The sequence below is a fragment of the Marmota marmota genome, unplaced genomic scaffold (genome assembly GCF_001458135.2).
Source record: "Marmota marmota marmota unplaced genomic scaffold, marMar, whole genome shotgun sequence".
Taxonomy (NCBI): Eukaryota; Metazoa; Chordata; class Mammalia; order Rodentia; family Sciuridae; genus Marmota; species Marmota marmota.
Window position 1 is genome coordinate 12,582,928 of NW_026000026.1, and position 26,168 is coordinate 12,609,095.

The 26,168-nt window shown below is 57.0% G+C and overlaps 1 protein-coding gene across 2 annotated transcripts in view; it reads right to left on the bottom strand.

Moving 5' to 3' along the window:
* Bmp7 (bone morphogenetic protein 7) overlaps window positions 1–26,168 on the bottom strand; it is a 65,583-nt gene that overhangs the window by 23,759 nt on the left and 15,656 nt on the right. For both annotated transcript variants that reach the window (XM_048810867.1, XM_015479881.2), the window contains exon 2: window positions 18,892–19,084. In XM_048810867.1, the coding sequence (XP_048666824.1) occupies window positions 18,892–19,084 (193 nt within the window). The remainder of the gene's footprint in view (window positions 1–18,891; window positions 19,085–26,168) is intronic.

Below are 26,168 nucleotides of genomic sequence, written 5' to 3' on the forward strand. Positions count from 1 at the left end.
CAGCCATGCCCCTTTGGATGAGGCACATGTCTCAGGTTGGCCCCAGTCCCCTCTTCCTACAAACAACTGCCAATCACCTCCATTCATCATTCCTAGAGACCTCTAAGTGTGCAAGGGCAGCTGAATTACCATTCTGCTGAAGCCACAGTCCCTTAGACATTCCCCAGGCACATCAGCAAGTACGGCACAGGAAACAAGTCTTTGTATCAGCCAGTGTCTCTGATGATTTTAACTCAGAACTCACGAGCAATGGGTTGGGAATGAACAGGCAGCTCAGGGAAGCCCCAACGGGGATGAAGAACCAGGCTCAGAAAGCAAACATGGAGGAGGCAGGTGTGATGGTGCAGGACAGGTGGGGCGGGGATCCTGCTCTTCTTTGCCCTCTTTACATCTCTCCCTCCAAAAGTCTGGAGACGGAGAGTTTAGTTGGCTGGGTCAAGTCACACTCTGTGGTACGGTGGGGCTTGGCTTTCCCCACCCCATGCCCCGACAACCCCACCGTTTAATTCAGATTCAGAAAGTCCTGAACTCGATTCAGAGAGTGTTGAATTCTATCATTGGTTTGGTCTGAATATTAGTGTCCCTCCCAGAACCTATGTTGAAACTTAATTCCCAATGTGGCAGTATTAAGGGGTGGGACCTGTCAGAGGCAATTAGGCCACGAGGAAGCCACCCCCATACATGGATTAGCCCTCGGTAGAGGCTTGAGGTGGGAGTCCCTCTTGTTCTTCCCCCTTTCACCACAGGAGGACGCAGAAGGCGCCATCTTGGAGCAGACAGACCTTGGCCAGGCATCAACCCTGCCAATGTCTTGGCTTGGGACTTCGCAGCCTCCAACTGTGAACCATAGATCTCTATTCCTTATGAATGACCCAGTCTCATGTATTTTTGTCAGAATGACACAAATGAACTAAGACAATGGGCCAGTGTGCTCAGTGGCCTCTAGTCTGAGGACCAACAAACAGCCACACACAAGACAACACGTCATCCCCAGCCAGCCACACTGGAGGCCCTCCTGATCCGCCAGAGGCCCGTCCTTCTCCATGACACAGAGAGGTTACAGCAGCAAGGAAGTCCTTCTAGAGCCACGTGGGATTTTAAAGACCCTGTGTTGGACTTTCTTCTCCAAAGTGAATCAAAATAATGAGTCGACTTTTCACGACCCATTTCCTTCTGCTTCTCCCAGGGCCCTTATTTCAGAACTTGCTCAGCGGATGTCCACGTGGCTTTCAAACTCACAAACAAGAATTTCCTGCTGTCTTCATCTCCAGTGTGCCTTGATGACTTTCCCATCCCTGGAGAGTTCCCAGGACCATCCATGAACCAGTGAGCTACTCTGGACAATTCACAGATGGGAGCAGGGACACCGTCCAAATCAAAACACGCCCCCCCACTGAGCCGGCTCCCGCCCCACAGGAAACATCCACACCTTAGCACAGAAGTCACAAACCTGGGTGGTGATTTTTTTTGGAAAATCATTATTTGTAGGAAAATATGACCAGATATCTGGACAGGCCCTGGTAGACAGTAAAACAATGAATGGTAACCGAGGGAACAGCATTCGGCCTCACACAGAGGACGCCCTGCCAAACGATACTGAGCACTCTCATCACGGGCCAGGACACCGAGGCCAGATGCTGCAGGCTGGCGCTGACTCACCCCTGAACCAGCAGGAACGAGGTGACTCCCGCCCCAAATCATGGTGTGCAGTGTGTCCCAGGCACGCCTGGAAGCCAGGCCTCCTCGGAAGGCACAGGAGAGGGGAGCCTCGCTGAGACAGGCCACGTGCGCTGAGCACAGGCTTTGCCTGCAGACAGGCAGCTGGGTGGGAGGCTGGACACAGAGAGACATGGAGGACCAGGCAGCTGCCACGCCCAGGCATGCTGGGAGAGGGCAGCTGCAGTCGCCATCCCACGAGCAACCCGTCCTTACGACCAGGAGAGCGCTGAATGGGCCCTTTGTGACAGTTTTATTTACCTTAAATACAATGGCCTCCCTGACCCAGCCCAGGGAGAGCGGAGGGTAGGGAAGGCGCCCCACGGAACCGGAAGATGATCTTCCCTTTTCGCCACTCCTGAAAACCCAGGTGCTTTCCAAGCTCCCCTCCCTGACTCTCCCTGACAGCTCCAGACCCTGGTAAGGGTACGGGTCCCGTTTTACAAGAGGACAGTGACAGTGGAAGAGGGGAAGCCACCTGCCCACAGTGGCAGGCCTTACTCGTGGCAGAACCGAGCCACAGCAAAGGAAACCTGCTCCAGAAGCCGGTACAGAAGCCACGCGGCCTCCTTAGCCCACTGTCTCCTGGGGGCCCAGAGACGCAGGGAGTTGGGAATCCTGCTGTCTCACGGCACGATGGGGTGGAGCAGGTGCTGAGGGGCGCAGATCCAGGGGTGGAACAGCTAATCTGGGTCTCAGTTTGCTCCTCCGCAAAGTGGGGACAAGGCTGTCCTTGTAGACAACTGGGAGGAAGAAGAGAAGCTCGCCTGGCCCCAGAGGCCAGCGCTCCCAGGACATGTGTGCAATCGGGGTGTGGGCTCTCCCTGCCACAGGAATTCCAGCTGGGCCCAGAGGTTACGCAGCTCGCCAAGATCCTCCAGGCAAGCCACCACATATCCATCCAAAGACCTCACCTTTGACCCCAAAACAGGTAAGGATGTTAGCAGTTGTGGGAGGCTAACATCCAGCACTTCCTGCTGTCTGTCTCCCGTGCTGCTCTCTTGGCATCTGCACCCACCTCTGAAGTCCACTGTGACTGGAGGACCTGGGGGCCAGCCCTGCCAGGTCTAGGCAGGGCTCGAAGGCCTGGGCAGTTCTTGGTTTTGCCCCTGGGGAGCCACCACGTCAGGAAACCCAACTGCACTGGGGAAGGTAGAGCCCACAGAGGATGAGGGTCTGTGAAGGGACTGACAGAGGAGCCAGGCAGCCCAGGTGCGGGTGGTCCAGCCTCCCCAGGGACCACACGGGAACCACCAGAGCCGAAGAACCACTGGCCGAGCCCTGCCCATATTACTGAGCAATAAAATAATTGTTTTGAGCCACTCCTGGGTAGTCCAAGAGAGATAATCCAAAGAAGGGTCACGCTGCTTATGACACAAAAGCTGAAACTGCCCCCTGGGGGATTGGCCAAGACATCGAGGCCCGTCCAAGGCACAGCTGCTGCACAGGACCTGTCAATCCACTTGCAGTCAAGGGGAACAGAGTCAGGAAAAAGGTGTTATAAAACATGGTGTGTCACAGGTGCGTTTCTGGGGAAAGATAAAATGCTCAAATGAGTGTGAGAAGAAATGGAGAATTTCAAGAGTTGAATAGGCATGAAAGAAGTCAAAGGAGGAATAAAAGATCTCCTGGTCCTCACACCTCAGGTGGGTGCACCCTGCTCTTTTACCAAGATCTCTAGGCCACCAGTTGTAACTCCTCCTTCCAGAAGTGTGAGAGGAAGAGGGCAATTCAGAGCCCACACCGTACAGCTAGTGTGCCGCTGACTGCCAAATCCGGGAGGGCCCATTTGAACAGACGTCTCGAGAGAAGACGGACAGATGGCCACAGGACACACAAAAAGATGTTCAACATCACGAGCTGTTAGGAAAAAGTAAATCACGGCTACAAGACAGCACTTGACCCCCTCAGGAAGGCTGAATAAAAAGCTCAGACACGACCGAGAATCCGGGAGGAAATGAAGAACGAGGCCCACACACTGGCCACGGGAGGTGAGATGGTGCCATCGGTGGGGAAGCGGCTGGACAGTTTCCCAAAAGGGGAAACATAAGCATCATTTCCAAATGACCCAGCTCGACCAGAGCCCTCCCTGACCCTGGGCACTGGTGGTGTTAATATTTAACTGCCAGCCTGGGACACTGTTGCCAGGCTTGAGGACACCTCTCCCGGGGACGTGAAGCACCTGAACCCCACCTGGAGGGGCAGCGGAGGAGCCGCTCATCATACTGCAGTTCCCAGCCCCTCTCGGCCCACTCCCCTGGAAAGTTCCACCCCGTGGAAAGTGGGTATTTTAGAATCTGGAGTGTAGGAGGGAAGTCCTTTTTTTTTTTTTTTTTTTTTTGCTTTCTGGCTACTTAGAGGCTATTTAGAGGCTGTGACCTCAAGGGCCTTCACCCACAACCTCTCCCAGGTGGAGAAAGATTCCACTGTGGGAGGAGGTGCAACCCCTCAGACCAGGACCTCTGGGGAACTGCCAACTGCATACACACGGCTCCAGGGAAGAGAGCCCTGACACCGGCCCTGGAAACCAAGCTAAGTCTGGGGTCTGAGGAGGCCCTGGCCCTGGGCACTCCCACTATAATTAAAAGGCCATAGGAAACGTGGATTCCATCTGGGTCGTGTAGTGCCCACTGTCTTGTCCCTCGGGATGGTCCACATCCTGTCTCAGAGCCCAGCTTCAGAGCTGTGGGAACCACGCCTCCTGCCAGTCACCCAGTGTCCAGGGTCTCAGGGGTTGAGCAGGACCTGGGACCCACTGCAGCCATTTGGGTTTGGGGCTCTGCAGACCAGTGTGGGGAGGGGTTCCATCTTGTGTGCAGACTGCCAGTGACCAAATGGGAGTTAGAATCTAGTTCCCGGCCATAACCGTGGGTGGGATGATCAAACAGTGCTGACCACACCCATGCAACTCCCCAGGGACTCGGACACAGTCCACCACCAGCAGGGACAGGTGCAAGCTGGGGCTTGGAAGGGTCCAGTGTGGCACCATCTACAGTCTCTCCAGGAGGCTGGGCCAGGGCTGCGGCCTCAGCACCTAGAACCACCCCCTGAAGTGCTGCTCTCCTGCCCAGCAGAGTGGCACGCGACCCCGTGTAACAGACAGGCGGCACAGGCCAGGAGTGAGGAGGCTCTTCATGTAGGGAGCACAAGCCCAGGCAGAGAGCCATGGGGAACACGGCCCACCTGGGGTTAGGGGAGGCAGGTGGAAGGATGTGGCCATCCGTGGCGAGCGGCCCCGCCACCAAAGAAAGGAAAGTGGGCTTCAGATGACAAGGTGGACAGCACAATGTGCTCCTAAAAGGCCCCGTCCCAGCGTCAGGCCCTTGAGTGCGCTATCTTACACGGGAGGAAGGGTTTTCAGGTGGGATTAAAGGATTTTGAGCTGAGAGAAGATCTGGATATCCAGATGGGCCCAGGGTCATGTCAGAAGTCCTCATGAGCGAGCGGCCAAGGTGGCCGTGACAGCAGAGGCCAAGGGGCTGCAACAGCTGAGCCCCAGCTAAGGAGGAGGTGCCTGTCCTGCCTGGACAAGGCCTGGAGGCGTGTTCTCCCAGGGCCCGCAGAAGGCGCCCAGCCCTTCCAGCCCATGGCGCGGGGCACCAGGGGGACCCTCTTCAGACTCCAGCCCTCCAGAGCTGGGCAGGAGAGCACACCCATGTGTGGTGAGCCCATTGAATTGCTGGTCACTTGCCACAGCAGCAATAAGGCTCCATCCCTGCCACCCGGGACGTCCTCTCCCTCGGGGCTCTGCTAGGAGCTGGGGAGAGAGGCAGAGCCCTGGGCCCAGAGGCTGGGGGCAAGTCCTGAAAACCCTGATCAAGTGCAGGGAGAGGGTCCTCCGGGTGAGGAAGAGGAAAGGAGGCCCAGCCCCGGGTGCGGGGTGTGAGAGGACGACCTGTGAACACCAGAAGGACGTGCGGGGCCAAGGCAGCCAGGGGCTGGACCAGTGCTCCTGGCAGAGGGCAGGATGTGGGCAGCGTGGTGAGAGAGACAGCAGGAGAGGCCAGGTGAGCAGGGGTGCAACCTGCAGGGCTCTGGCTGCAGGAAGGCGGGTGCTGGGAGCTTGCTGCGTGGGGAGTGGAGGGCGCTGCACACCACGCAGCTCCCCTCCCTGTGCTGAGGGCACCCCCGCTCTGCTCTTTGGAAAACTGCAAGGCTGGACATTTGAAGGCTGGCAGGCTGTGAACGGCGGCTGGGCCCAAGAACATTCCTCAGAGGAGCCATCAAGGGAGGGCAGCCAGCGTTCCCAGGCCAGCGGGAGGTTAGGCTGAGTGGCAGTGGCTGAGGGGTGAGCATGGCACCTGCAGCCAGGCCAGCGCACAGACAGCAGCCTGCGGGGAAGTAGGAAAGCCTGGAAGTGGATCAAAGGGCCCCAGGAAGCTGGCCTTGGTGACCAGTGGCCGCTAGGCACCACTGAATTGGGCTGCAGGGCCCTCCCGTGCCCTGGGCAGGGAGCACCCCACCTCCACCTCAGGGAATGCCCTGCTTTTCCACCAGTCGCCCCAAGACAGGAAGACGAAGCCAGGGGAGGCCAGAGCTTTTTAAAGCACTTTCTTAAGGCTGCGCACATCCAGGAAGACTAAAATTAAGTCCCCTGGGAGAGAGGTGGAAAAGTACACAAAGTAGAACAATATCCTCCCGCCGCAGACAGAGCAGGGACAGCCCACGGCTTTCCTACCCACCGCAAGACTCTGCCAGCCACTGCAAAGGGAACCCACTGGGCATGTGTGCAGGGCCTGGGCCACTCCTGTCCAGCACCCAGGAGGCTGCTGTTGTCAGGGTCAGGAAGCAAGACAGCAGCCATTAAGTGCCGGGCCTCATTCTCCCCAGCTGCAATAGGAAGGGTCTAGAGCTCATTGAGGTCTCAAAGGCATATACACAGAGGGCCGGAAGTCAAAAAGGCTCCGTAGTTAAACACAGTTGCAAAGCACCGGCGACACAGCACTCCTTGGAGGGTTCACACTGCACATTAGCACTCCAAGACTCTGACAAGTCCTGCTGCAAAGAAATGTCCACCCCAGGCACAGAGGTGCCTAGAAACTCCCCAGCTCGTGCATGCAGGAGGGTGACGGAGTGAAGCGTCAGGAGGGAAGGGAATCACAGCAAGCCAGCAAGCAGAGGTCTGGGGGGAAGGCACATCCTTTCTGTGAGGGTGTCCCAGGGTGGTCCTTGGGTCACATATTGGGTGGCCTGGGATGGTAAGTATCACACACGAGCTTTGAGCGGAGGAAAGCGGGAGTGGAGTCCCAGTGGAGAGGTCCTGAGCAACCCGACCTCTGTCTGGAGGCTATTTTGTTTGTGAAATGGGATAACGATGGGCTCGTTCTGGGCATGGATTACATGGGATAATGCAGTCAAGATGCCAGCACAGAGCCAGGGGCCGAGGCTCCTAGATGTTTGGAGCAGAGCCCAATGTAATGTGAGTCTCACCACTGGGCTGACCCAGCCCCAGCCCCAGCCCTAAAGCAAGGAGCTCACTGCCACATCGTATGGACTCTGGTTCCAGAAGCAATGATCTTAGAGTAGGCTGAGGCCCTACACCTGGAGCCGTCTCACAGTGGAGGCCTGACGTCAGGTGGCTGGTGGCCAGGGAGCGGGCCTGGACCCTCCAGCAGAAGTGAAGGGAGCTAAGCATCCTCCGGGGCGGCCTCAGGGTCCTACTTGCACCCTTCTCAGCCCATGACCCACTCCCCAGAGCAGCTTGCATAGGATAAAAATGCGACTGTCCTGCCTCAAATCCCCTATGAGCTCTTCAGAGTAAAAGCGGAACTCCCTCCATGTTCTGTAACGAGGGAGACTATGTAACTGACCAAGAAACTTTAGGGAGAGAACGAGGCACTGCCAAAACTTCCAGATGAGCACATGGGGGCTCTGGTCACCCTCCCTGTGGAGGGGCCTCAGCTGCCTTCAGGCCCTCATCTAGACTCCGGCCTACCCCGGGCCTTGGCACACCCTGTTCCCTCTCCCTGGCACACCAGTCCTTACCCTCTCACCTCCATCACCCCTGCCATTCTCCAGTCCCCAGAGACTGGGCATCTCAAAGCCCATGTCCCCCGTGCAGCCCCAAGGCCAGATTTCACGGGGGTTCATGCCGTTCTTTGGGTTCCCCTCATTCCCTACCAATTCTAAATTCCTTGTTGGCAAAGCGCAACTGCACTAGCCCAGCACCCTGCGCCTAGCACCCAGTGGAGCAGAGTGGGCCTGGAGGACATGTGGACTGGTACACAGGCACCTCCAGGCCTCTCATGGAAGAGGAGGCCACCAGCCTCACCAGCCAGCTTCACTTCCAATAATTCCTATTGTTAAAGAAAGAAGAGTGAATGTGTTTTCATATTAGGAAGGCACCTCCAGAAACAGCTGAGTCCCCGTTTCCTGGGGCACTTAGCCCACCAGCTCTGCCCTAACCCCCTGGGAGCCACTCCCAGGTCGCAGGCTGGTCATCCATACTGGCTGGGTAGAATCCCAGGCCATCCCCAGGCTGCCTCCCGTGAGCCCCACTATGACCTGGGGACTGTGGATTCCAGTTGTAAAACCACCCCAAACTGCCCCCATCTGGAAATTGCCAGATCCCTTTCCCGTTTCTTGCCCCCTGTCACTCTCGGGCCACCTCCTTTCCCCACACTGGGAAAACCAGGCAGAGGGCTGTGTGCTCTGATCTCAGTGAACGTCAGGACCCTGGGAGTCCCCCCCACCAGGCCTCGCAGGGAGCCCCGTGGAGCTGTCCCCACAGCTCTGGGAAGTCCCACGGGGGAGAGCAGCCGCCTGGGTCTGGCGTGCGGAGGTGGATCTTTCTAGACTTTCCCTGGTTGCCCCATTTCCTCCAGCCTCCAGCTCCAGACCAAAATAGAACAAGGTAAACTCGGCCTCTCTGCGAACACTCAGGGAATAAACAAACCAACACAAACAGTTTTCAGGCTGCGTCCAAAGTTAAAAAAGAAGAAGAACCAGAGGCTGTTTTAAGGTTCCAAATCCAGAGACTAAAAACTGCACCAGACTCAGAAAGGAACTGGACCCAGCGGCGGGGCGTGCAGATGAAAGCAAGGCCATGACCAGGCGCAAGATTCTCAATGGCAAAGGCGAGTGGGACACCTAGAGCAGGTGCAGGGGCTGTCGGAGACTCATCCTGAGGACAGCATCCCCAAGCAAGAGGGGTGCCAAGAAGAGGAAAGCGAAGGAAAATGTCTTGCACTCGGGGCACCGGGGCTGGGCCAGATACCACCCAGGCCTCGAGCCACAGATCCTGCCGGCCACCCAGCAGTACAGACCCTCACCCTGTCATGTTTTAGGGACTCTCAGAGGCATATCGAGTCAGTACTTGAAAGCAAGTAGTTTGAGAGGTGACTCCATGAACCAACTGGAGGGCAGAGCAGGGGGATAGGCATGAAAATCAACCAAACAGGGCTCTGGGCATCCAGGGCACAAACCCATGGAGACCTGTAGGCCAACTGGGGAGGATGGGGGGCTACAGATTCACCCACTAGCTCTGGTCACCATCCAAATGCATGTAGGCACCACGGGACATCTCCACTTGGTGAGCCCACAGGGCCGCTCCTCAGCCGTGACATACTGTGACATGCAGCCGAGCAGGGCCACCTGCTGAAGGACTCCACACTCCATTTAGCACTCTGCTGCCGCCATTTTGAAATCCCTGACACATTTTCAGCATGCATTTACTCCTGGTTCTGGGCCCTGCAAGCTGTGTGTCTGGTCCTGGGAGCTTGTTTTTCAACCCCAGGGACAGCATCTTTTAGCTCCTGCATCAGATCAGTTGGCATTAGACGTGGGGTTAGTGCTGCCAGGTGGTTCTGACAACCATTGGTTAGTTCAGGCCCTGCTGCCCCAGACGGAAGTCTGTGGGCTATGGAGCTGAGTGGTGGTGGTGGTGGTGGTGGCACGGCAGCTTGAGCAGATGAAAAGGAGGCAGGAAGGGGACACACGTGGCCAGCTCCACCAGCCTCACCTTAGCCCACCATGCAGCATCTCTAGATCTTTCCACCTAGGTGGGCACCAGGCCCCAGGGGCTCTCCTTCTAGATGCCATGAGCATCCAAACTGGGCATTCCTGCACATTGACATGCTCCCTGCTACTCCGTCAGGGGCCAATCTGCACCCCAGGGGACACAACAGAGTCTGGAAGTGTCTTGGTCTCACACCTGTGTGAGGAGGTATGACTGGCACCTAGTGGGTGGAGGCAGGGGTACCATTCGACACCTTGCATTTGATCTCTCTGTGGGGTGCAGATTGGCCCCACAGAGAGATCAAATGCCAGCCGTGCCAAAGCTAAGACACTGCCTTAAATGGCGGCTCATAAAGACATAGATATTGAGTCCCTAGCCCCTGGCAGAAGGAGGGGTGAGACTTGGTCTTCGGAACCCCCTGCAGGAGTGAGCCCAAGTCACCCTGCCCCTGCAGGGTGCCCCTCTGTGTGACACCAAGCCCTCACTGGCCCCCTGGGCCTTTCTTGGAAGCAGTTTCTATCATTCGCATCTGTCCCCATGCAATTCCTGTCTCAGTGTGGGCCTTGGGGAAACCCAACCTGGGACCAGGGGCCCAGAGGCTTCCATTGGTGGCAGCTTCACCGAGGAGTCAGGAAAAGCCCAGGTGCAGCAGGAGAGGCCCAGATCCCCCGGCCACACCGTGGCGTCTCCCAGAGGAGGAGGGTGGCCGGCGCGCCGGAATGCGGGCCAATGTCGGCTTTCTTCCTCCATTCTTAGAGTGGCAAAATGGAAAGCCACGGTCGTTTTTAAGAAACAAGAAGAAAACGGGGCTGACCGGAGTGGACAAAGGAAGAGCCAGTGTCTGAAGAACCCTGAGCATTTACCCAGAGGCCTACCCCTGGCCTGCACTTGACCTAACCAAGGTCGGCCTTCACCACCGCTGCCTCTTCCTTCCCCATCCCTACAGAGTTGACATTTGAACAGGCACTCTTCTTCCCAGCTACAGATGACCGCTTATGACCAAATTGAAAAATATTAATTCTCTTTGTCTCCTGCCAAAAAGGCTAAAGCAATTACAGGCCTGATATGAAACACAGATGTTAATACAGTTGGAAAAATAGGCTTCTATAGGCGAGCAGAGGTCCTGATCCGAGTACGAAGAGCTTTTGGAATTAAAGTGCCAGATCAAGTTATCCAGACAGCCCAATCCTCAAACCCATTCTCCCCAGATGCATTCCAGCCTCAGGAACCCGGGTCACAGCACACACACGGACATCTCCCCGCGCTGCCAGTGAGAGCCAGCCTACCCCTGGATGCCCACCAGCTCCAAATAATATAATTATAATCATCACAGGGAAACGTGCATAGGATCGAAAGTAGTATAATTACAGGCAATTTTCACTTTTTGGAAATTGAGCTCAGATGCTGGAGAAAGATTGCAAACAAGACATTCTTTCTTTCAGTTCTGGAAGAGAAGTCGTGTTGGAAAGTTTGCTGGGGTGGACCAGCCTCGGGGCAAAGCCACTGGCCACCACTCACTCATACAACAGGTATCTGGCCTGCGTGTCCTCGTGCCAGCATGGTGTCCCCACGCAAGAGACAGTGCCGTCTGTGAGCCCAGGAAGCCTGCACCCTCAAGCAGATGATAAGCTGGTTCAGCCATCCACCCACGGGACAGATGTCTTACTCAGCGTCTACTGTGCGCCCAATTCCAGGTATAAAGGACAGATGACAAGAGAGAGAGAGGGAACCCCCACACAGGTGCAGCGCCCATCGTGGCAGGGGGCCACCCACACAGCCGCTGAGCACCCACTCAGCTCAGCCTCGGCCTGTGGGCCTGCCCAAGGTCACGCCTGGACCTGCTCAAGGTCACGCCGCTTCAAGTGGTGCAGCCGACGAGGGGGGCAGGTCGTTTGTCTTCTCTGCCTCGATTTCCTTCTGGGGAAAACACAATGTGTCCCAATTCATAAGGTCACCATGAGGAGCAAGGAGATGTGTGTCGACAGGTCACGTCGGGAAGGGTGCTGGGAGGCTGCGGCCACGTGGCCCCTCCCGTCCCACCACGGGGAGCTATTATGGAAAGTACTCAGGAGGGGCACACAGGAGGCAGGTTTTGTCGTCACTACACTCTTCTCCTGGTACATGGACGCTTTGAGGCAAAGTAGAGGCTGAAGGACTGCGTGGGGATTGTGGTCAAATCCATCCAGTGGTCCAAAGAGCAGCCCTTCCCCAGGCTGGGCCTACGTGGGCAGCAAGACTGATGTCCACCCAACCTGCCCCAGGTGGGCCAGCGCCTGTGGGAAGTCAGAATCCCGGCCACCACCAGGCCCACTCCACATCCACTGCGGGCAGACAAGTCGGTTACAACTGATGCGCCACCACCACCGGCACCGTCCCCAAGACGCCAGGCTCGAGAGGAAATACAGAAGGAAATAAAAGGCACAAAGATCAAAAAAGCCACCAAGGCCCACCAGATGGCCTCAGACCGCAGGACAGGAAGCCAGCGGGATGCTGAGTGGGGCAGGCCAGAGGCACTTCCAGCACTCCCTGGATTGGACACAGTGGCTTGCCGTCTCTGCCCAGCTGGGTGGTGCTGAACACAGGCTTCTTCCAGAATGATCTGTGCAAACCAGTGAGAGGACCCCAAGGGGAACCGAGAGGCACTAAGGGCTCGTCACTCCTGCCCAAGCAGCTCAGAGCTGGGATTTTGGAGTGGGGCCCATAGAAGGGGGCCACAGGGGAAAGGACCAAGGTGGCCCTGACCAAGCCTGCTCTGGGCGGCTGTCCCCAGCCTTCCAGGATGTCCTGGCTGTGCGGTGACTGCCAGCTGCTCCTGCCTTACCCTCTGAGGAGGCTCCTGGGGAGCTGAAGAGCACCTCCTGAGAAGGCAGCTCCAAACCAGAGCTCACGCCCCGGGGCTGAGGTGTAGTGGCAAGGGGCAGAAGCCAGGAGACGTGGGACCCGGCACGTAGGCCTTCAGGAGCCAGAGCCGGAAGGGATCTCCACCCGCAGCCAGCCCTTTCCTGTGCCACTGAGACTGACAATCATGGTCTGGACCACGAGTTGGGCTCCGTCCTGGAGGAAGAAAAATAGTCTTCTCCGAAAGAGCAAGCCAAAGGTGCCAGGGCCTGGGCCAGAGAGCTCTCTCCCCTTCCATCTCCTGGGCACGTCCGTCAGCCCACAGGTGGGACACAGATCTTAACGGCCAGTTCTCAGCCTGGTACCCAGGAATCACCACTTTTTAAAAAGCCCCAATGCCTGTTGAACCTGCCATGTATTCAGGCTTTAACTGATTCTAATCAATCAGCGTCATCGATTCTAAGGCACAGCCAAGGTCGAGAGAGACAGCACACACTTGAGCCCAGGTGAGGGAAGCCATAGAGACAAGCACATGGTGCTACTGTGGCTCAGGGTGTGACGCTGGAATCTAAGAGACCCGTGTTCAAGTCCACCCGGGCACTTCCTAGCTACGCGACCTCAGGTAAGTTACTTCCCATCTCTGAGCCAGTCTGTTCACCTGTAAAACGGGGACCACAAGTCTTCAAAGGGCCATACCCAAGGTACATAACAAAGGTGGAGTGATCGCCGCACAGTCACCAACAGTAAGCACCAAAACAGATGCCTGGAACACAGGGGTGGGGACGTGCTCTGGAGCGTGGCTGTCCCTCTCTCTGCCCCAACATGCTCACAGGGCTAAAGTCAGATCAAAACCTGCCCAGGGTTTTGTCACCAAGACTTGAACCTGTATATAACCTGATCGCCATCCAAAAGGCCTCAGGGGAAGACTGGGTGGGGTGAGGATCCCTGGGGCCACCCTGAGGCCGCCCTGGGGTACAGGGACTGCATCCAGCCTCACAAGCCCTCCTGGGTCACCAGCCCCTTTCTGAGCCAGAAGCTCAGTCCCACCGAATCAGAGGCTGCCCTTGCCTGGCTCCCGGGGGCAGGTGAGAGCGGCAGAGCTGAGCCCTAAAGAGGAGGACCCTGGCCCAGGCCAGGGAGCTCCGAGGAAGCTCCTTTGCAAGAGGAGAAGGATCGAGCTGAGGGCAGGCGCTTGTGCTCCTGGAGGCTGGGGCGCTGGTTGGCCGAGCAGACCCCCCACCACCCCTGCACATGCAGGCAGGGCCCCGGGCCCTGGGGTGGGCCGCAGGAGCTGCTTGGACAGAGCATTCCCACCCGGGGCAGGGCGGGGACAAGAGGGCTGGCCTGGCTAAAAGGAGCTTGTGAGCCACACCTCAGCCTCCCCTACCGACCTCTCCCCTGTGGGGGACAGGCACAGAACAGCCCCCTCTTCCTCGGAGTGACTCAGGCTGCAGCTGATCCAAATCTTGGCACAGAAGACCACTCTGAGGTCACCCTGCTGGCAGCCAAAATCCCTGAGATGGAGCAAGGGACATTTTTCATCCAGCTGCCGACATCATCTCGACCTTGGTGGTGGCCAGGGGGCCTGGCCTCCACTTCCCTAGAGTTCTCAGAGGCCAGCTCTCAACACGTCCCTCCCTGGGCTGGGGAGGCTGGGATGGAGCACTCTGGCCTGGTTTCATGGCTAAAGAGACCCCCCACCCCAAATACCCTCCCCAGCAGCTGGAACCAAAGCTGGAGCCAACAGGGACGGGCAGGTCCAGCCCTGGAAACCAGGCCCAGCTTGTCCAGACTCAGGCCATGATTCAGAGCACAGGGTTAAGACCGAGCCCTTCACCTCCCCACCCTCCGCAAGGTGCCCAGAGCCAAGGCCACCAGCCCCAGACCTGCCTCGCAGCCCCACTTGCTCCACAGCCGCCCAGGGCGGCTCCTCCACGTCTCACCAGCTGTCTGGGGCCGAGCTCACGCAGCGCCCAGGGCCATGGAAGGCCTCCAGCTCAGCTCATTATCGGAATTTAATCTGGATTCCGAGAGATCAAGAGGACTTGGTGGAAAGTGACTCCTAGGAGGGGAGACGCTGAGGCCGACCCAAGCCCGCTAATCCCCGGCACCCCCGGGCTTTCCTGCAGCTCAAGCAGAGCGTGCCAGGGAGCCAGATGTCTCAGCCCTGCACAGCTGGGCAGCTGCTGGCGCAAGGCCACGGCTTCCTCAGCACAAAGGCCAGGGTGGCTCCACGGCCGGCTGGGGTGGTGGGTGGGATCCGGGCTCTTTGGGGAACTCAGACAAGGGGCCCGGTTAGGGGCAGCACAGGTGCGCTCCACCCCTGCAGAGGTGACAGGCTAGAGGCCTGGAGGCCCACAGAGCATCCTGAGCTCAGACCTTCTCCCGCTGAGCGACCACAAAGCCCAGCGATTTAGCCAAAGCCAAAGAAAAGGCAGAGACGGCGAAGCCAGCAGCTCTCCCTTTCCCACGATGACAATGACGGGCCACCGCTGAGCCTGCAGTGAGCACCCACCAGGTGGCAATGGCTGAGTAGGTCAACTCCTTTCTCCCTTCACACAGGCCTGGGAGGGAGGGCCAGGTACCCCCAATTTTATACAGGAGGAAATTGAGGCCCTGAGGTTCCTGGTCCCCAAAGCCACACTGGTACCTGGTGACCGGATTCAAATCCATGCTCTAGAGTCAACACTAAAACAAGATTCTCGGGAAATGAATAAGTAACTTTTTTTAAAGTTTTATCCTTTTCGTTTCTGGAGAGGTGAGGAGCTCTTCATCCTTCTCTCCAGCACAGGAAGAAAACCAAGCAATCCACACAGCACGAGCCCTCCTCCCGCCACCGCCTCCAACTCTGCCCCTTGGCTGCCAGGTACATCCTGCCCACCAGCTGTCCCAGACCCTGTGGTCACCTCCTCTGCTGGGACACTTGCTAACGAGGAGCATGACCTCCCAGCAAGCCAAGAGCCATCAGAGACAGACTCAGTGACCTGTTATGCCAGCCTGGCCACCTGCCCAGGAGCTGAGGACACCTGTCTCACCTTCCCTCCATCAGCCACAGTGACTCAGGCCTTCTCCCCACCTGGGTACCCAGGACCCACCCTTAGATCCCTGTAAGGGGCAGGAGGCAGCCACCTCAAACTGAGACAGGACCGAGTGACTAGGAAGTCAGCAAGTGACAGAGGCAGCACAGGGAGCAGAGACCCCAGAGGGGGTCAGACACGTCTCTAGATAAAATACAAAATAGGGCTGGGGACGTGGCTCAGTGGTCCAGAGCCCTTGTGTTCAATCCCCAAAAAAGAGCTTCCTGTAAAGGCTCCGTCTCACCCTCAGCAAGACCCACGACCCTCATCAGCCCACCTGACCTGAGGACTGCAGCCCCACCCACTGCTGCAGAGACTTCTTGTCATTCAAGGGTCCCAGCTCAGCGCCCTCTGTGACCACCCTACCTAAGGCACACCTGCCCGCGCACCTGCTCCAGCCAGTCCCAACAGCTACCTGGTCTGCTTATTGGCTCCTGCGTTTGCTTCTCACTTTCTGGATCCTACATGGATTGGATCAGACCCCCCTCCTAAAGACACTCCTAACACCTGGCACCTGGCCTCGGACCTTATCTGGAAGTAGCGTCTCTGCAGGTGTAATCCGTTATGGGTGGCACCCAGGCCTGTGTGAGAAGAGGAAGAGCCATACAAGGAGAACCCATGGGAAAACAGGGAGCCACGTGACCACAGCGGCCGAGACGGGGCTGGTCCATGTGCAGCCTGGGAGCACAACAGCCAGTGGTCACCACCAGAAGCAGGAGATAAGCAAAGACCCCAGACACAGGTTTCAGAAGGAGCAGGGCCCACTGAGAGCTTCACTCCAGAATTCAAGGAATAAGTCTTGCTGCTTTAAGCCACCCCAGTTTGCGGTCTTGTTATCGCCTCCCTAGGAAAGATAACGCCCTCAATCAAAGCATTAGATGAGCCAGACGCAGTGACGCACACCCGTAATCCCAGCGGCTCGGGAGGCTGAGACAGGAGGATTTCGAGTTCAGAGCCAGCCTCAGCAAAAGCAAGGCACTAAACAACTCAGTGAGACCCTGTCTCTAAATAAAATACGAAATAGGGCTGGGGAGGTGGCTTTGTGGTCGAGTGCCCTTGAGTTTAATCCCCAGTACCCAAAGAAACATGGGATGAGGCCTGCCCTCGTGAGCCCCTTTCACTGGATCCTGTGATCTGACTTCTGAGAGCGGTGCCTGGTGTGGGGTGCTCAGTGGAGCTTCAACAAATACATCACGGAACCCACGTCTCTGTACAAACGTAGCAGCCTTGACCTCCACGTCGGCAGCCCAGGCCCCACTTGCTGATCCCTGATCCTCCATCCAGCACCTTCCCCAGGTGGAGCAGGGCAGGCGAGCACAGGACTTGGGAGCCATGGATGGAGACACCCCTCAAGGGAAGAGCAGCATGTGGCTGCAGAGGCGCCCCCAGGCCCATTGACCCCGGGTCTTCAGCAGGACAAAGAGAACCGCTGGCCAAGGGCAGATCTGGGGAGTCTGCCAGGAGGCCCGGGGGGAGTGGGCTCAAGGATGGCACAAGTGGGCCCATTTAGTGCTGCTGACAAACAGCCTCAGCGTGCCTGCCCTGCCCCAAGTCATCCGCCTTCATGAGAAAAATCAAACACAGGTCTGTCCCAGAGTCCTGGGGGGAGGCTGTGCTGGTGCGTGCCAAGCAGGACTGCGGCCCCGGCTCCATCCCCAGCTCTGCAAAATAACAATAAAGAGAGTCCTGGGGCATCTGTCAGAGGATAGACAAACCTCTAAAACCCCCAAGAATGAATCTGAAACTTCTCTGGAAGCTGTGCCTAGGGACCAGGTACAGCCCGCCAGGCTGCCAGGGCACCTGCCCGAAAGCCTTTAGGAAGACTCAGAGGTGATTACAGACACGGCTGGCCCTGCCCCTCGGGCCATCCCAGCTCCTTCCCAGTACCATCCCCTCCAGCAGGGAAGCAGCACAGGGTGGCCTTGGGCGGGGCCCTCTGGAATGGAAGATTTAAACCACACAGGGACACCCTCTGTCCCCTGTCAGACTGACAGGGATTGACAGCTTGGTTAAGCGACCTTGGTGAGCCCAGAGGAGCGGGCCTTGTCCCCTCCCTGGCTCGAGGAGAGATGTCCAGACAACGTCCACAGAAACAACCCAGAAACAACGTGTGTGTCCAGTGGCCCACAGTCTAGGACTTTAGATGGACAGGCAAGTGTGGAGGAGACCACCTGCCGTGGCGCCATCCTGACCAGCAGGATGAGAGACCCCACGCACTCAGGCACCCGAGGAAGTCATGTCAGGGACAAGAATGGCCTCTGTGGTGGGGGGTGGGGGGAGCCTTACCTATCCAAATACAAGTTTTTAAGGAAATACTTTTGTAGACACGGCTCCAGCTTCTCCCAAACCCTGGCCCAAGTCCCCATGTGGCCATGTTCTCACTAGGTGGCCGTGCGCTCTGGCTTCAGGCCACTTCCACTCTCACTTTGCAGAGTTTCCTTAGAAGGCTACGTGAGTGTGACGTGAGGTAAGGCAAGACACGGGACGCCCTACACAAGCCTCGTTCTCTTGCCTTGTTTTTTCTTTTATTTGCAGTGCGGGGGGATGGAACCAGGGCCTCATGCATGCCAGGCAAGCGCTCTCCCACTGACGTTTCGTGTTCCCCGTGGTCAAGATGACCCCCGAGACAGCGGCACTCAGCGGGCATGCGGCGGTGGATTGTAGGTTGCTGTCTGTGGTCAACACATCCCCTTCCTACCTGAAGGGCGAGGGCTGACCATCAGAGGCAAACACCACCCTTCTTCATGAACTACCATGTCACAGCAGAGAGGACAGTAGGAGTGTCACAGCCCGAAATTAAAGTCTCAGCACCAACTCTTGCTCCTGACCTGGGGACTTCCAACACTGGGACTTCTCTGGATGTTTTGGGGGGATTAGGATTGTGTTCCCTCTAATAACATTTTATTACCATGGCCACTTTCACTGGTGGCTTGACACCACGTGGGGCCTCAGAGTGAAGATCAGAGGGTGGGAGACCCTCACCAGGATGCTCCCCCTGGGCCCGCCTGATCCAGGCCACCCATAAATCCCTGCATGGGCCACACACCCCGGGCCTCCCGGCCTCCTGCCTTCCTGCCCAGATTTGCTGATGATCCCCATGGTCATAAGATGACCCCATAGTCATCTTAGAAAACTGTGACACACATCATGCACCCTCTTTTAAAGAGACACCAAGTCCAAATGCGGTTGGTGTCCCACGGTGGCAGCTGTGTGACGGCCGCTGCCCTGTTGGCCCATCCTGGGCCTGCACCCTTTCTTCCTCAGTAGCTGGAGGCAGCACTGCCCCCAGACCCCGGCACCCACCTGCCCAAGTGCTCCTGAAGCACCTGGTAGACGCTGATCCGGAAGGTCTCGTTGTCGAAGCGTTCCCGGATGTAGTCCTTGTAGATCCGGAATTCAGCTGCCGTCACCGCTTCCCCTTCTGGGATCTTGGAAAGATCAAACCGGAACTCCCGATGGTGGTAGCGTGGGTGGAAGAATTCCTTGTCGTGCTCCACTGGAAGGGGAAAGCACACAGCCCGTGAGTCTCTGGTTTCCCACCCTGGCTCAGAGTCCAGCACCCTGCCCAGGCAGACTCGCCCACCGCGACCCTGGTTACAACCCCCCCCCCAAGATGACCTACCTGCAGCTCGGACCCCATGGTCATCAGGAACAACCAGAGCCTCAGTCTCATCCAACCCGCTGGGAAGAGTGGGCACTGCCCACGCCACCCAGGAAGCCCTGACCAGACTCAAGTTCCAGCAGCTCAGACCTGGGTCCAAGTCCCCCCTTAGCCACTAACTAGAAGGGTGGCCCTGGACAAGGTGCAGACAGACCATCTGGACTCAATTTCACCATTTTAAAAACTGATGAGGACCCTCCTTCACGGGATGCTGCGAGGAGTGAGTGGCCTGATTCACAGAAGCAGCTCGTCTTATCTCAGGACTAGATGACTGTTAGCCCCTGTGGGTAACTCGGAGCTCACTGGGCCTACCTGGGGGACCTTAGGCCAGTGGCTCTCAGGCCTGCTGCCCATAAGTCACTGTGGACGCTTCTGAAAAAATAAGGATGCCCTGACCCGTGGCGGGCTGGTAAACATTTACTGGCCAGCTCTCTGGGCCTTGGTCTGTAGAGTTTGCCAATTTCCATGGTGTAAATGCCACAATCCAGGCAGATTTCAAGGTCCCATGGTGAGGCCCCTGAATGAGGCACTGGGAAGGGAGTGGACAGTAGCTCAGGAGCCAGGAGCCACAGCTCTGGGGAGGGGGTCTGGTAGCGCACTCTTTTTAAAGCACCCCCAGATATTTCTAACCAGCAGCCAGGGTTACAACCACAGCCGTGGGCTGACAGCAGGAAGGCAATGGTCGGAGCCGGGAGCTTTGGAATTGGTTCCAGGACAAAACAAGGGAAAGGGACTCAGCCCAGCCCCTTCTGCTGGCACTGACATTAGACTGCAAAAGCACGTCCATCTCCCAGGTGGCCAACACCAAGACACACACAGTCCAAGAGAAAGGTGACCCCAAGGTAAGGAGGCCAGGCAAAGAGCCTGGGCCCGTCCTGCCTCCTGCTACTCCTCCAGCCCCCACGCCACCGTAAGTGGTGAGCAGATCACATGGGTAAGGCACTTGAGACCCAAGAGGTGTCAAGTGGCCTTCCCAGGGTCACAGAGCTGGGACTCAAACTGAGGTCCCACCCAAACCAGACACGGGCTTGACCTCTTCATACCCCACAGGCTCCCAGGGGAGAACTCCTCCACCCACACATGGTGGCTCTAGCCCACATGCAGATGTCCCCTGTGGGCAGATGACCCCTATGTGTAGATGTTCCCTGTGGGCAGATGACCCCTATGGGCAGACAACTCCTACCTGCAGATGATCCCTACATGTCAATGACCCCTCCATACAAACAATCTCTTGCATGCAGAAAACCCCAACATACAAATGTCCCCCTCCCTACATGCAAATGACCCCACAAACAAATGGCCCTTCCTTGCAGACAACCCTCACGTGCAGATGGCTCTATCTCAAGCCAGGATGTCTCCCCTGACTCGGCACATGCATCCCATTACCTTCTTCATATCTCCAGTTGTAAGCCTCAAAAAGAAATTCCAAATTAATTCCCAAAGCTCTCATGAATTAACTCTGCTCAAACTGGTTCTCTTCTAACATTTGCTCAGCTGAATGGACCCTCATCCATCCCTGTGCTCAAGTCAGACTCCCCAGAGTACCTCGGTACCTCCCCTCCCGTCACGGTCCCACATCCACACCAAGTCCTATCAATTAGATCTTCAATTATTCATTTCTCTGCAGCTCCACCAACTCAATCTCAGGGACTCTGTCAGGAGGTGGGGAAGGGCTACTGTGGGAACATGCCCTTAGCTAATTCTGTTTAGAGGTGTGCACAGGGCTCTGGACCATGGGGACACTGCAGGCGTCCTGCTGCAGACAGCTCTCATGAAGTCCCTTTCTGCTCCTACCCCAGCAGAAGAGGGCTGGCAGAGTCTCTCATTGAGCACCCTCAGCTTTTAGCAGGGACCGCCCTGCAATCATACACAGGAGCCCAGTGGGGTGTTTGCCTGGAATGCAGGCGGTCCCCAGCAAACTGCATCCTCTGGGCTGCAGGATGGACCCTGCCACCACGCCATCAGAATGCAAACACAGTGACCCACCAGAGCCGAGCACGGGGGTGGGCACCCTCCAGTTAACAACTGAGGATGCTGAAGAACCACTGTGCAAAAAGCATGTCTCCTGAGTGCCCCTCTTGATGTGCCCCACACTACGCAGGCTCAGCCACCGTCTGAGGGACCCAGTGAGGCTCCAGAAGGCCACAGGCGAAGTGGGTGCTGAGCTCTGCAGCCCACACTCTTCACACTCCGAAGCCCAGTGGCCCGAGCTGTCAGCTGCACCACTGTCTTGCCAGTGCCTTTGGCCGCTGGTTAAGCTCTGTGAGCCTCCTCTTCCTCCAAGAGCCACAGAGTTGGCACTTGGGACAGTGCCTGGCAGATGGCAGCAATGCGCATTTGCCACCATGACAGGGCTGCTAAAAGGAGAGCCGTGTCAGTGAGTGCCAGTGCAGGAGAGGCAGGGTGCACGGGGGCACCCCGTGGTTCAGCTGCGACGAGTTTACTTGCAAAAGGAAACAAGAATTGCAATAGACCAAACAGAAAGGCCACGTTTGGGTAAGCATGACATAAGCACAGGTACAGTCATTAAAGTCACACCCAACGACAAAGACAGACAGAATCACAAACCTGGGGTTGTTGCAGCAGCTAAGTATAACTTTCTTTTTTCTTTTGGTACTGGGGATTGAACCCAGGAGCACCACTGAGGTATTTCCTGGGCCCTTTCCTATTTTATTTTGAGACATGGTCTCATCAAGTTGCCTCGAACTTGTGATCCTCCTACCTTAGTCCCTGGTAGAGCTGGTATTACAGGTGTGCACCACGGCGCCCAGCTTATGCAAAATACGTTTAATGTGTATGGTACTGTTAAGACAAGTCAGCTATTGAGGTTTTAAAGATTTTCTTTTCTAATTAAAGGAACTCACAGATAAAGTAGGCAACTAAATTTCTTGTAAATACTTGTGGGAGCTTTGGAACAGCTTCCTAGGTGAATTGCCTTCATTAATTATCTGAAGACATGGAGAGGCATGAACCATGGATGTCCCTCCTGTTCTTTCTGAAACTGTCACTGTGAGCTCACCGCCCCACCACACGCACACAAAATGAGCTGTTGAGTGATTCCAAGTACAAACCAAATTCCAAATTTCATCTTCCCGCTTTACGACTACACTCGACGCACTTTCAACTCAGGTGCAAAGTGAATTCGTTGCCAGCACCAAGGTCGCCCCAGGCCTGCTGTACTCGCAGACTAAAGCACACCGAAGCTTGTGGGTACTTAATAGTGAAAAAACGTGGCTGATGCTGTCTTAAGTTCCAGAATTGATTACCCAGGATTTGGGGTTTAAATAAGTATCTAGAGTTGATATCTGTCTAAGCTCGTGAAGAAAAGCCTGCCCTGGAGCCCTGGAGCCCTGGAGCCAGGGCCGCCTTTGAGTTCTAGGGCCAGAGAGCTCACAGGCACTAACAAAGGACTTTCATCTTCCCAGGATTAAAGGGGCCCAAATCCCCGAGACCAAAGGATAAGTCCAAAGAAAGTGGATTCCAGAAAACACCATCCTGACGGCAACTGCCCCGTGCCCGTCCCCAAAGCCAGGTCCTGCACCCTTCCTTTCCAAAAGCTGAGCCAAGCCCTGAACTGACCCTGGGAGGGGAAGTTCTGTGCTAGAAGGCATCAGTAAAGGGCTAGAGGCAGGAAGGAACAGAAGCCTCCGAACTGGGTGACGCTCACGACCCTCTGACATATCAGGAAGATCTGGGTCCCAGATGGAAGTCACACCTGTCCCCAGTCACCAAGAAGCATTTGAGACCTCCCTGCCACCTGCATGTTCAGAAAATGCTCAGGTGAACCCTGCAGCAGGTTAGAGACCTCCATACAAGGGGGTCACAATAGCACACGCAGAGCAGCCGGCAGTGTAGACCGGCAAAGGGCTGCCTGTGCTGAGAGGGAACCAGGTGTGAGCATTCAGAACCTCTTTACAAAACTGGATCCAACACCCTAAAAATTAGGAGTGGGAACCCTGATATATACAGACTTACATGTACACAACAATACACAGGTGCACATGGATGCAACAAGTTCTTACAAATGTCAGAAAATAGCAATATTTCCCCTCCTTCCCAGTGGATCCCCTTGAGCTGGGGCACAGCCAGGTGGAAAGCAGGGCAGCGGGCACACAGCTGTGTGATGCACAGGTAGGTGGTACATCTTTCTCTTGGAGAGTCCCCAGTCACCTTCCCAGTCAAGCCACGGGGTCGTGAGGCCACCATCTTGTCCCATGACGCCCTTCTCCTGAGGAACAGGATGGGAGCTCAACCCAACATGGCATTTCTTTTAATTTTTTTTTGAAAGCTGGCTCATTTTCTCTGCTTGAACTTTAAGGATGTGACCCAGTTCACGGGGCAGCTGCTCCCCTCCACCAGGCAGAGAAGGCTGGGGTGTGAGCGAGAAGCTTCAGGACAGGTGGGCGAGCCTGCCAGGTTGGGTCCCCGGGTCTGGTGGTCCCCGTCCCCCTGAAGCTTGGGCTTCCCAGCTCTGCCAAGCTGCTTCGAGTGCGGGCCCCTGCAGATGCACCCCCTGAGCCAGAACAGCGCACATCCAGAATCAGTGGGCAGCAGGCACGTGGTGGCGCGGTCAGCTCCAACGGCCTTCTTTAGACGTAGATGATTTCCAAATACAAGATGTCAGCTTTGAGCGTTCTCTTAGGAACAGGGACAATGACCGTCTCCATCCGGCTCTGCTGAGTCAAACAGAGTCCTCTCTGCAGAGTTCCCATCTAGTCCTCCTATTTGATTAATGATGTGCATTCAGTAATGAGCACAGACAGCAGGAGCTCCCCAGCCCCAGACAGGGCCCGGCGCACTCACCACCAGCACCTGGGACGCAGACGCGCAGCTCCCTCCCAGCACCGGCCCCTCCTCTCCAAGGGGACCCCCATGCTCCCCATACACACAGGAGCCGGTGGGAGATGGAGAACCACAACACCTAGGGAATTGGCCCAGTGGGGAAAGGACATGGCAACAGGACTAGGCAGGGCAGATGACCCAACAGTGGCCAGTTCAGGTCAAGGGAACAGGGGCACTGCTTACGAGACCTCGTCGCTGGCTGCTCAGAGACCCTGGAAAGTACCTGTCTGGGGACAGCCATGCAGAAGAGATACCAGAAGAGCAGAGCCAGCTGCCCACGAGGGACGTCTGTGCTAACGGAGGGCACTGTCAGCCACGCAGGGCTGTCCTCGCTTGTTCTGAACCCCTCCCCGGGCACCGCAAGAGATAAAGCAAGTTAGTCACCGGCCAGCGCCTTCCTGAACTTTACGGGTTTCCTAAGAAAACCTTTCAGACCATGAGACCCTCTCTCTGCCCCCACAAGAGGCCACTAGGCTGTGAGACAGGAAGAAATTTTCCATGGGTCGGGGACACCTGGAAAACCACAAGACCCTGTGAGGGTCCCGAGCTCCTCACTCATGAGCTCAGACTGGTCCGGGTTCTTCAGCTCCTGGTCGGGTCGGGGACAGACTCCTTCAGTGAGGAGATCGCAGAACCTGCTGAAGACCACACTAGAACCACAGCAGAACTGAGGGTCCCATGGCCCAGAACCTGCCCAGTCCTGACTCAGAAGCCACCAACGCAAGTGCCTTCCCTTCCGATAGGGACACAACTCAAGACTCATCTGGAAGGTACTGGCACACACCAGAACTCACCGGAACTGACTTAACTTACAACCTGCTGCTGAGAGGCAACTCGTGGCCTTGCCGCTTCCGGGGTATGAAATTGGACCAGGGCTGTTCATTCATTCGAGATTTACGTGGCAAGATTAAGGAGCCTGAGACAGCCTCGCAGGCCGGCCGTGGGAGCTCGCAGGCCCAGCGTTCCAACAGGACGCGCATCGTGTTCCCACGAGCGTGAGTCAGGCCTCCCTGGGGACCTGAGCACTTGGCCACACAGTCCAGAGGAGGAGGATGCTTCCCGGGGCCCAGGGAACAAGCAGGGCACAGCAGCCTGAACTGACGCACAGCACCAGGAAAGCACCAGGTCTCCCGTGCCCTGTGCCCTGTGGGCAAGCCTCCCGGCCTCTCCTGTGCGGGAGGAGAGCCTCTGTAGGGGCAAGGAGAGTCGCGGCCAGCACCTGCTTTCACAGAAGCTCCATCTCTAGGTCACAGCGTCCATCTCCTCAGACACCACATGGAGGGAGAAGCCTCTGCAGGGACCAGGTCCCCTGGCTGTAACTGCTTCTGCCTGTGCCTGCACCAACCTCAAGTCAACAGCACGAAGGCTTCGTGGCATCACTTGCGTCCCCTTATCCCAAGCCAGGAACAGGGCCCTGCCTGGAGCAGCACACAAGCCACTCCGTCCACCACCGAACTGCCTATTGCTCTGGAACCTTCCACCAAACGCGCCCGTCGTCACCCAGATCCCAGGGTCCACTGCAGCTCCCCATTCAGGACTGGGAGGGGCTGCCGCCTTCGAGACACAGGACCATGTCCAGGGGTGTGGCCAGGGAGGCCACAGGCCAGGCATCCCTCTTGGCCTTCCTGTCCTGGACCTTGCAGCTGGCACAGGTGTTGGGCAGGGCTGGGGTCAGGGAGCAACGGTACCCAGGACTGAAAGCTTCAGCGTCCACACGTGGACGGGCTCTGCTCAAACGACGACGTCATTGTGAACCCCGAGCACCCAAGGGCTCGGGCAGGGAGAGGAAGAAGACCTGATGATCTGCAGAGCTGGGCCCAGCTGTTTGTCCAGACCCAGACGCCTGGAGCTGAGAGACCAAGGGGCCGCAGACGCACCTGCAGCCCCCAGGGCAACCGAGGCAGCCGCCCGACCTGACCTGCGGCATCCCACTCAGAGCCAGGAACCCGTCCCCAGGTTCCCTGGGTCCTAGCCCTCACCACAGCTAACGGAAAACAAGGGGGACACAAGAAAGCAGGTGGAGATCCTCAGCAGAGCCAGGGGTCCATGGCCAGGGTGCTCCAGCTACCACCCTGCT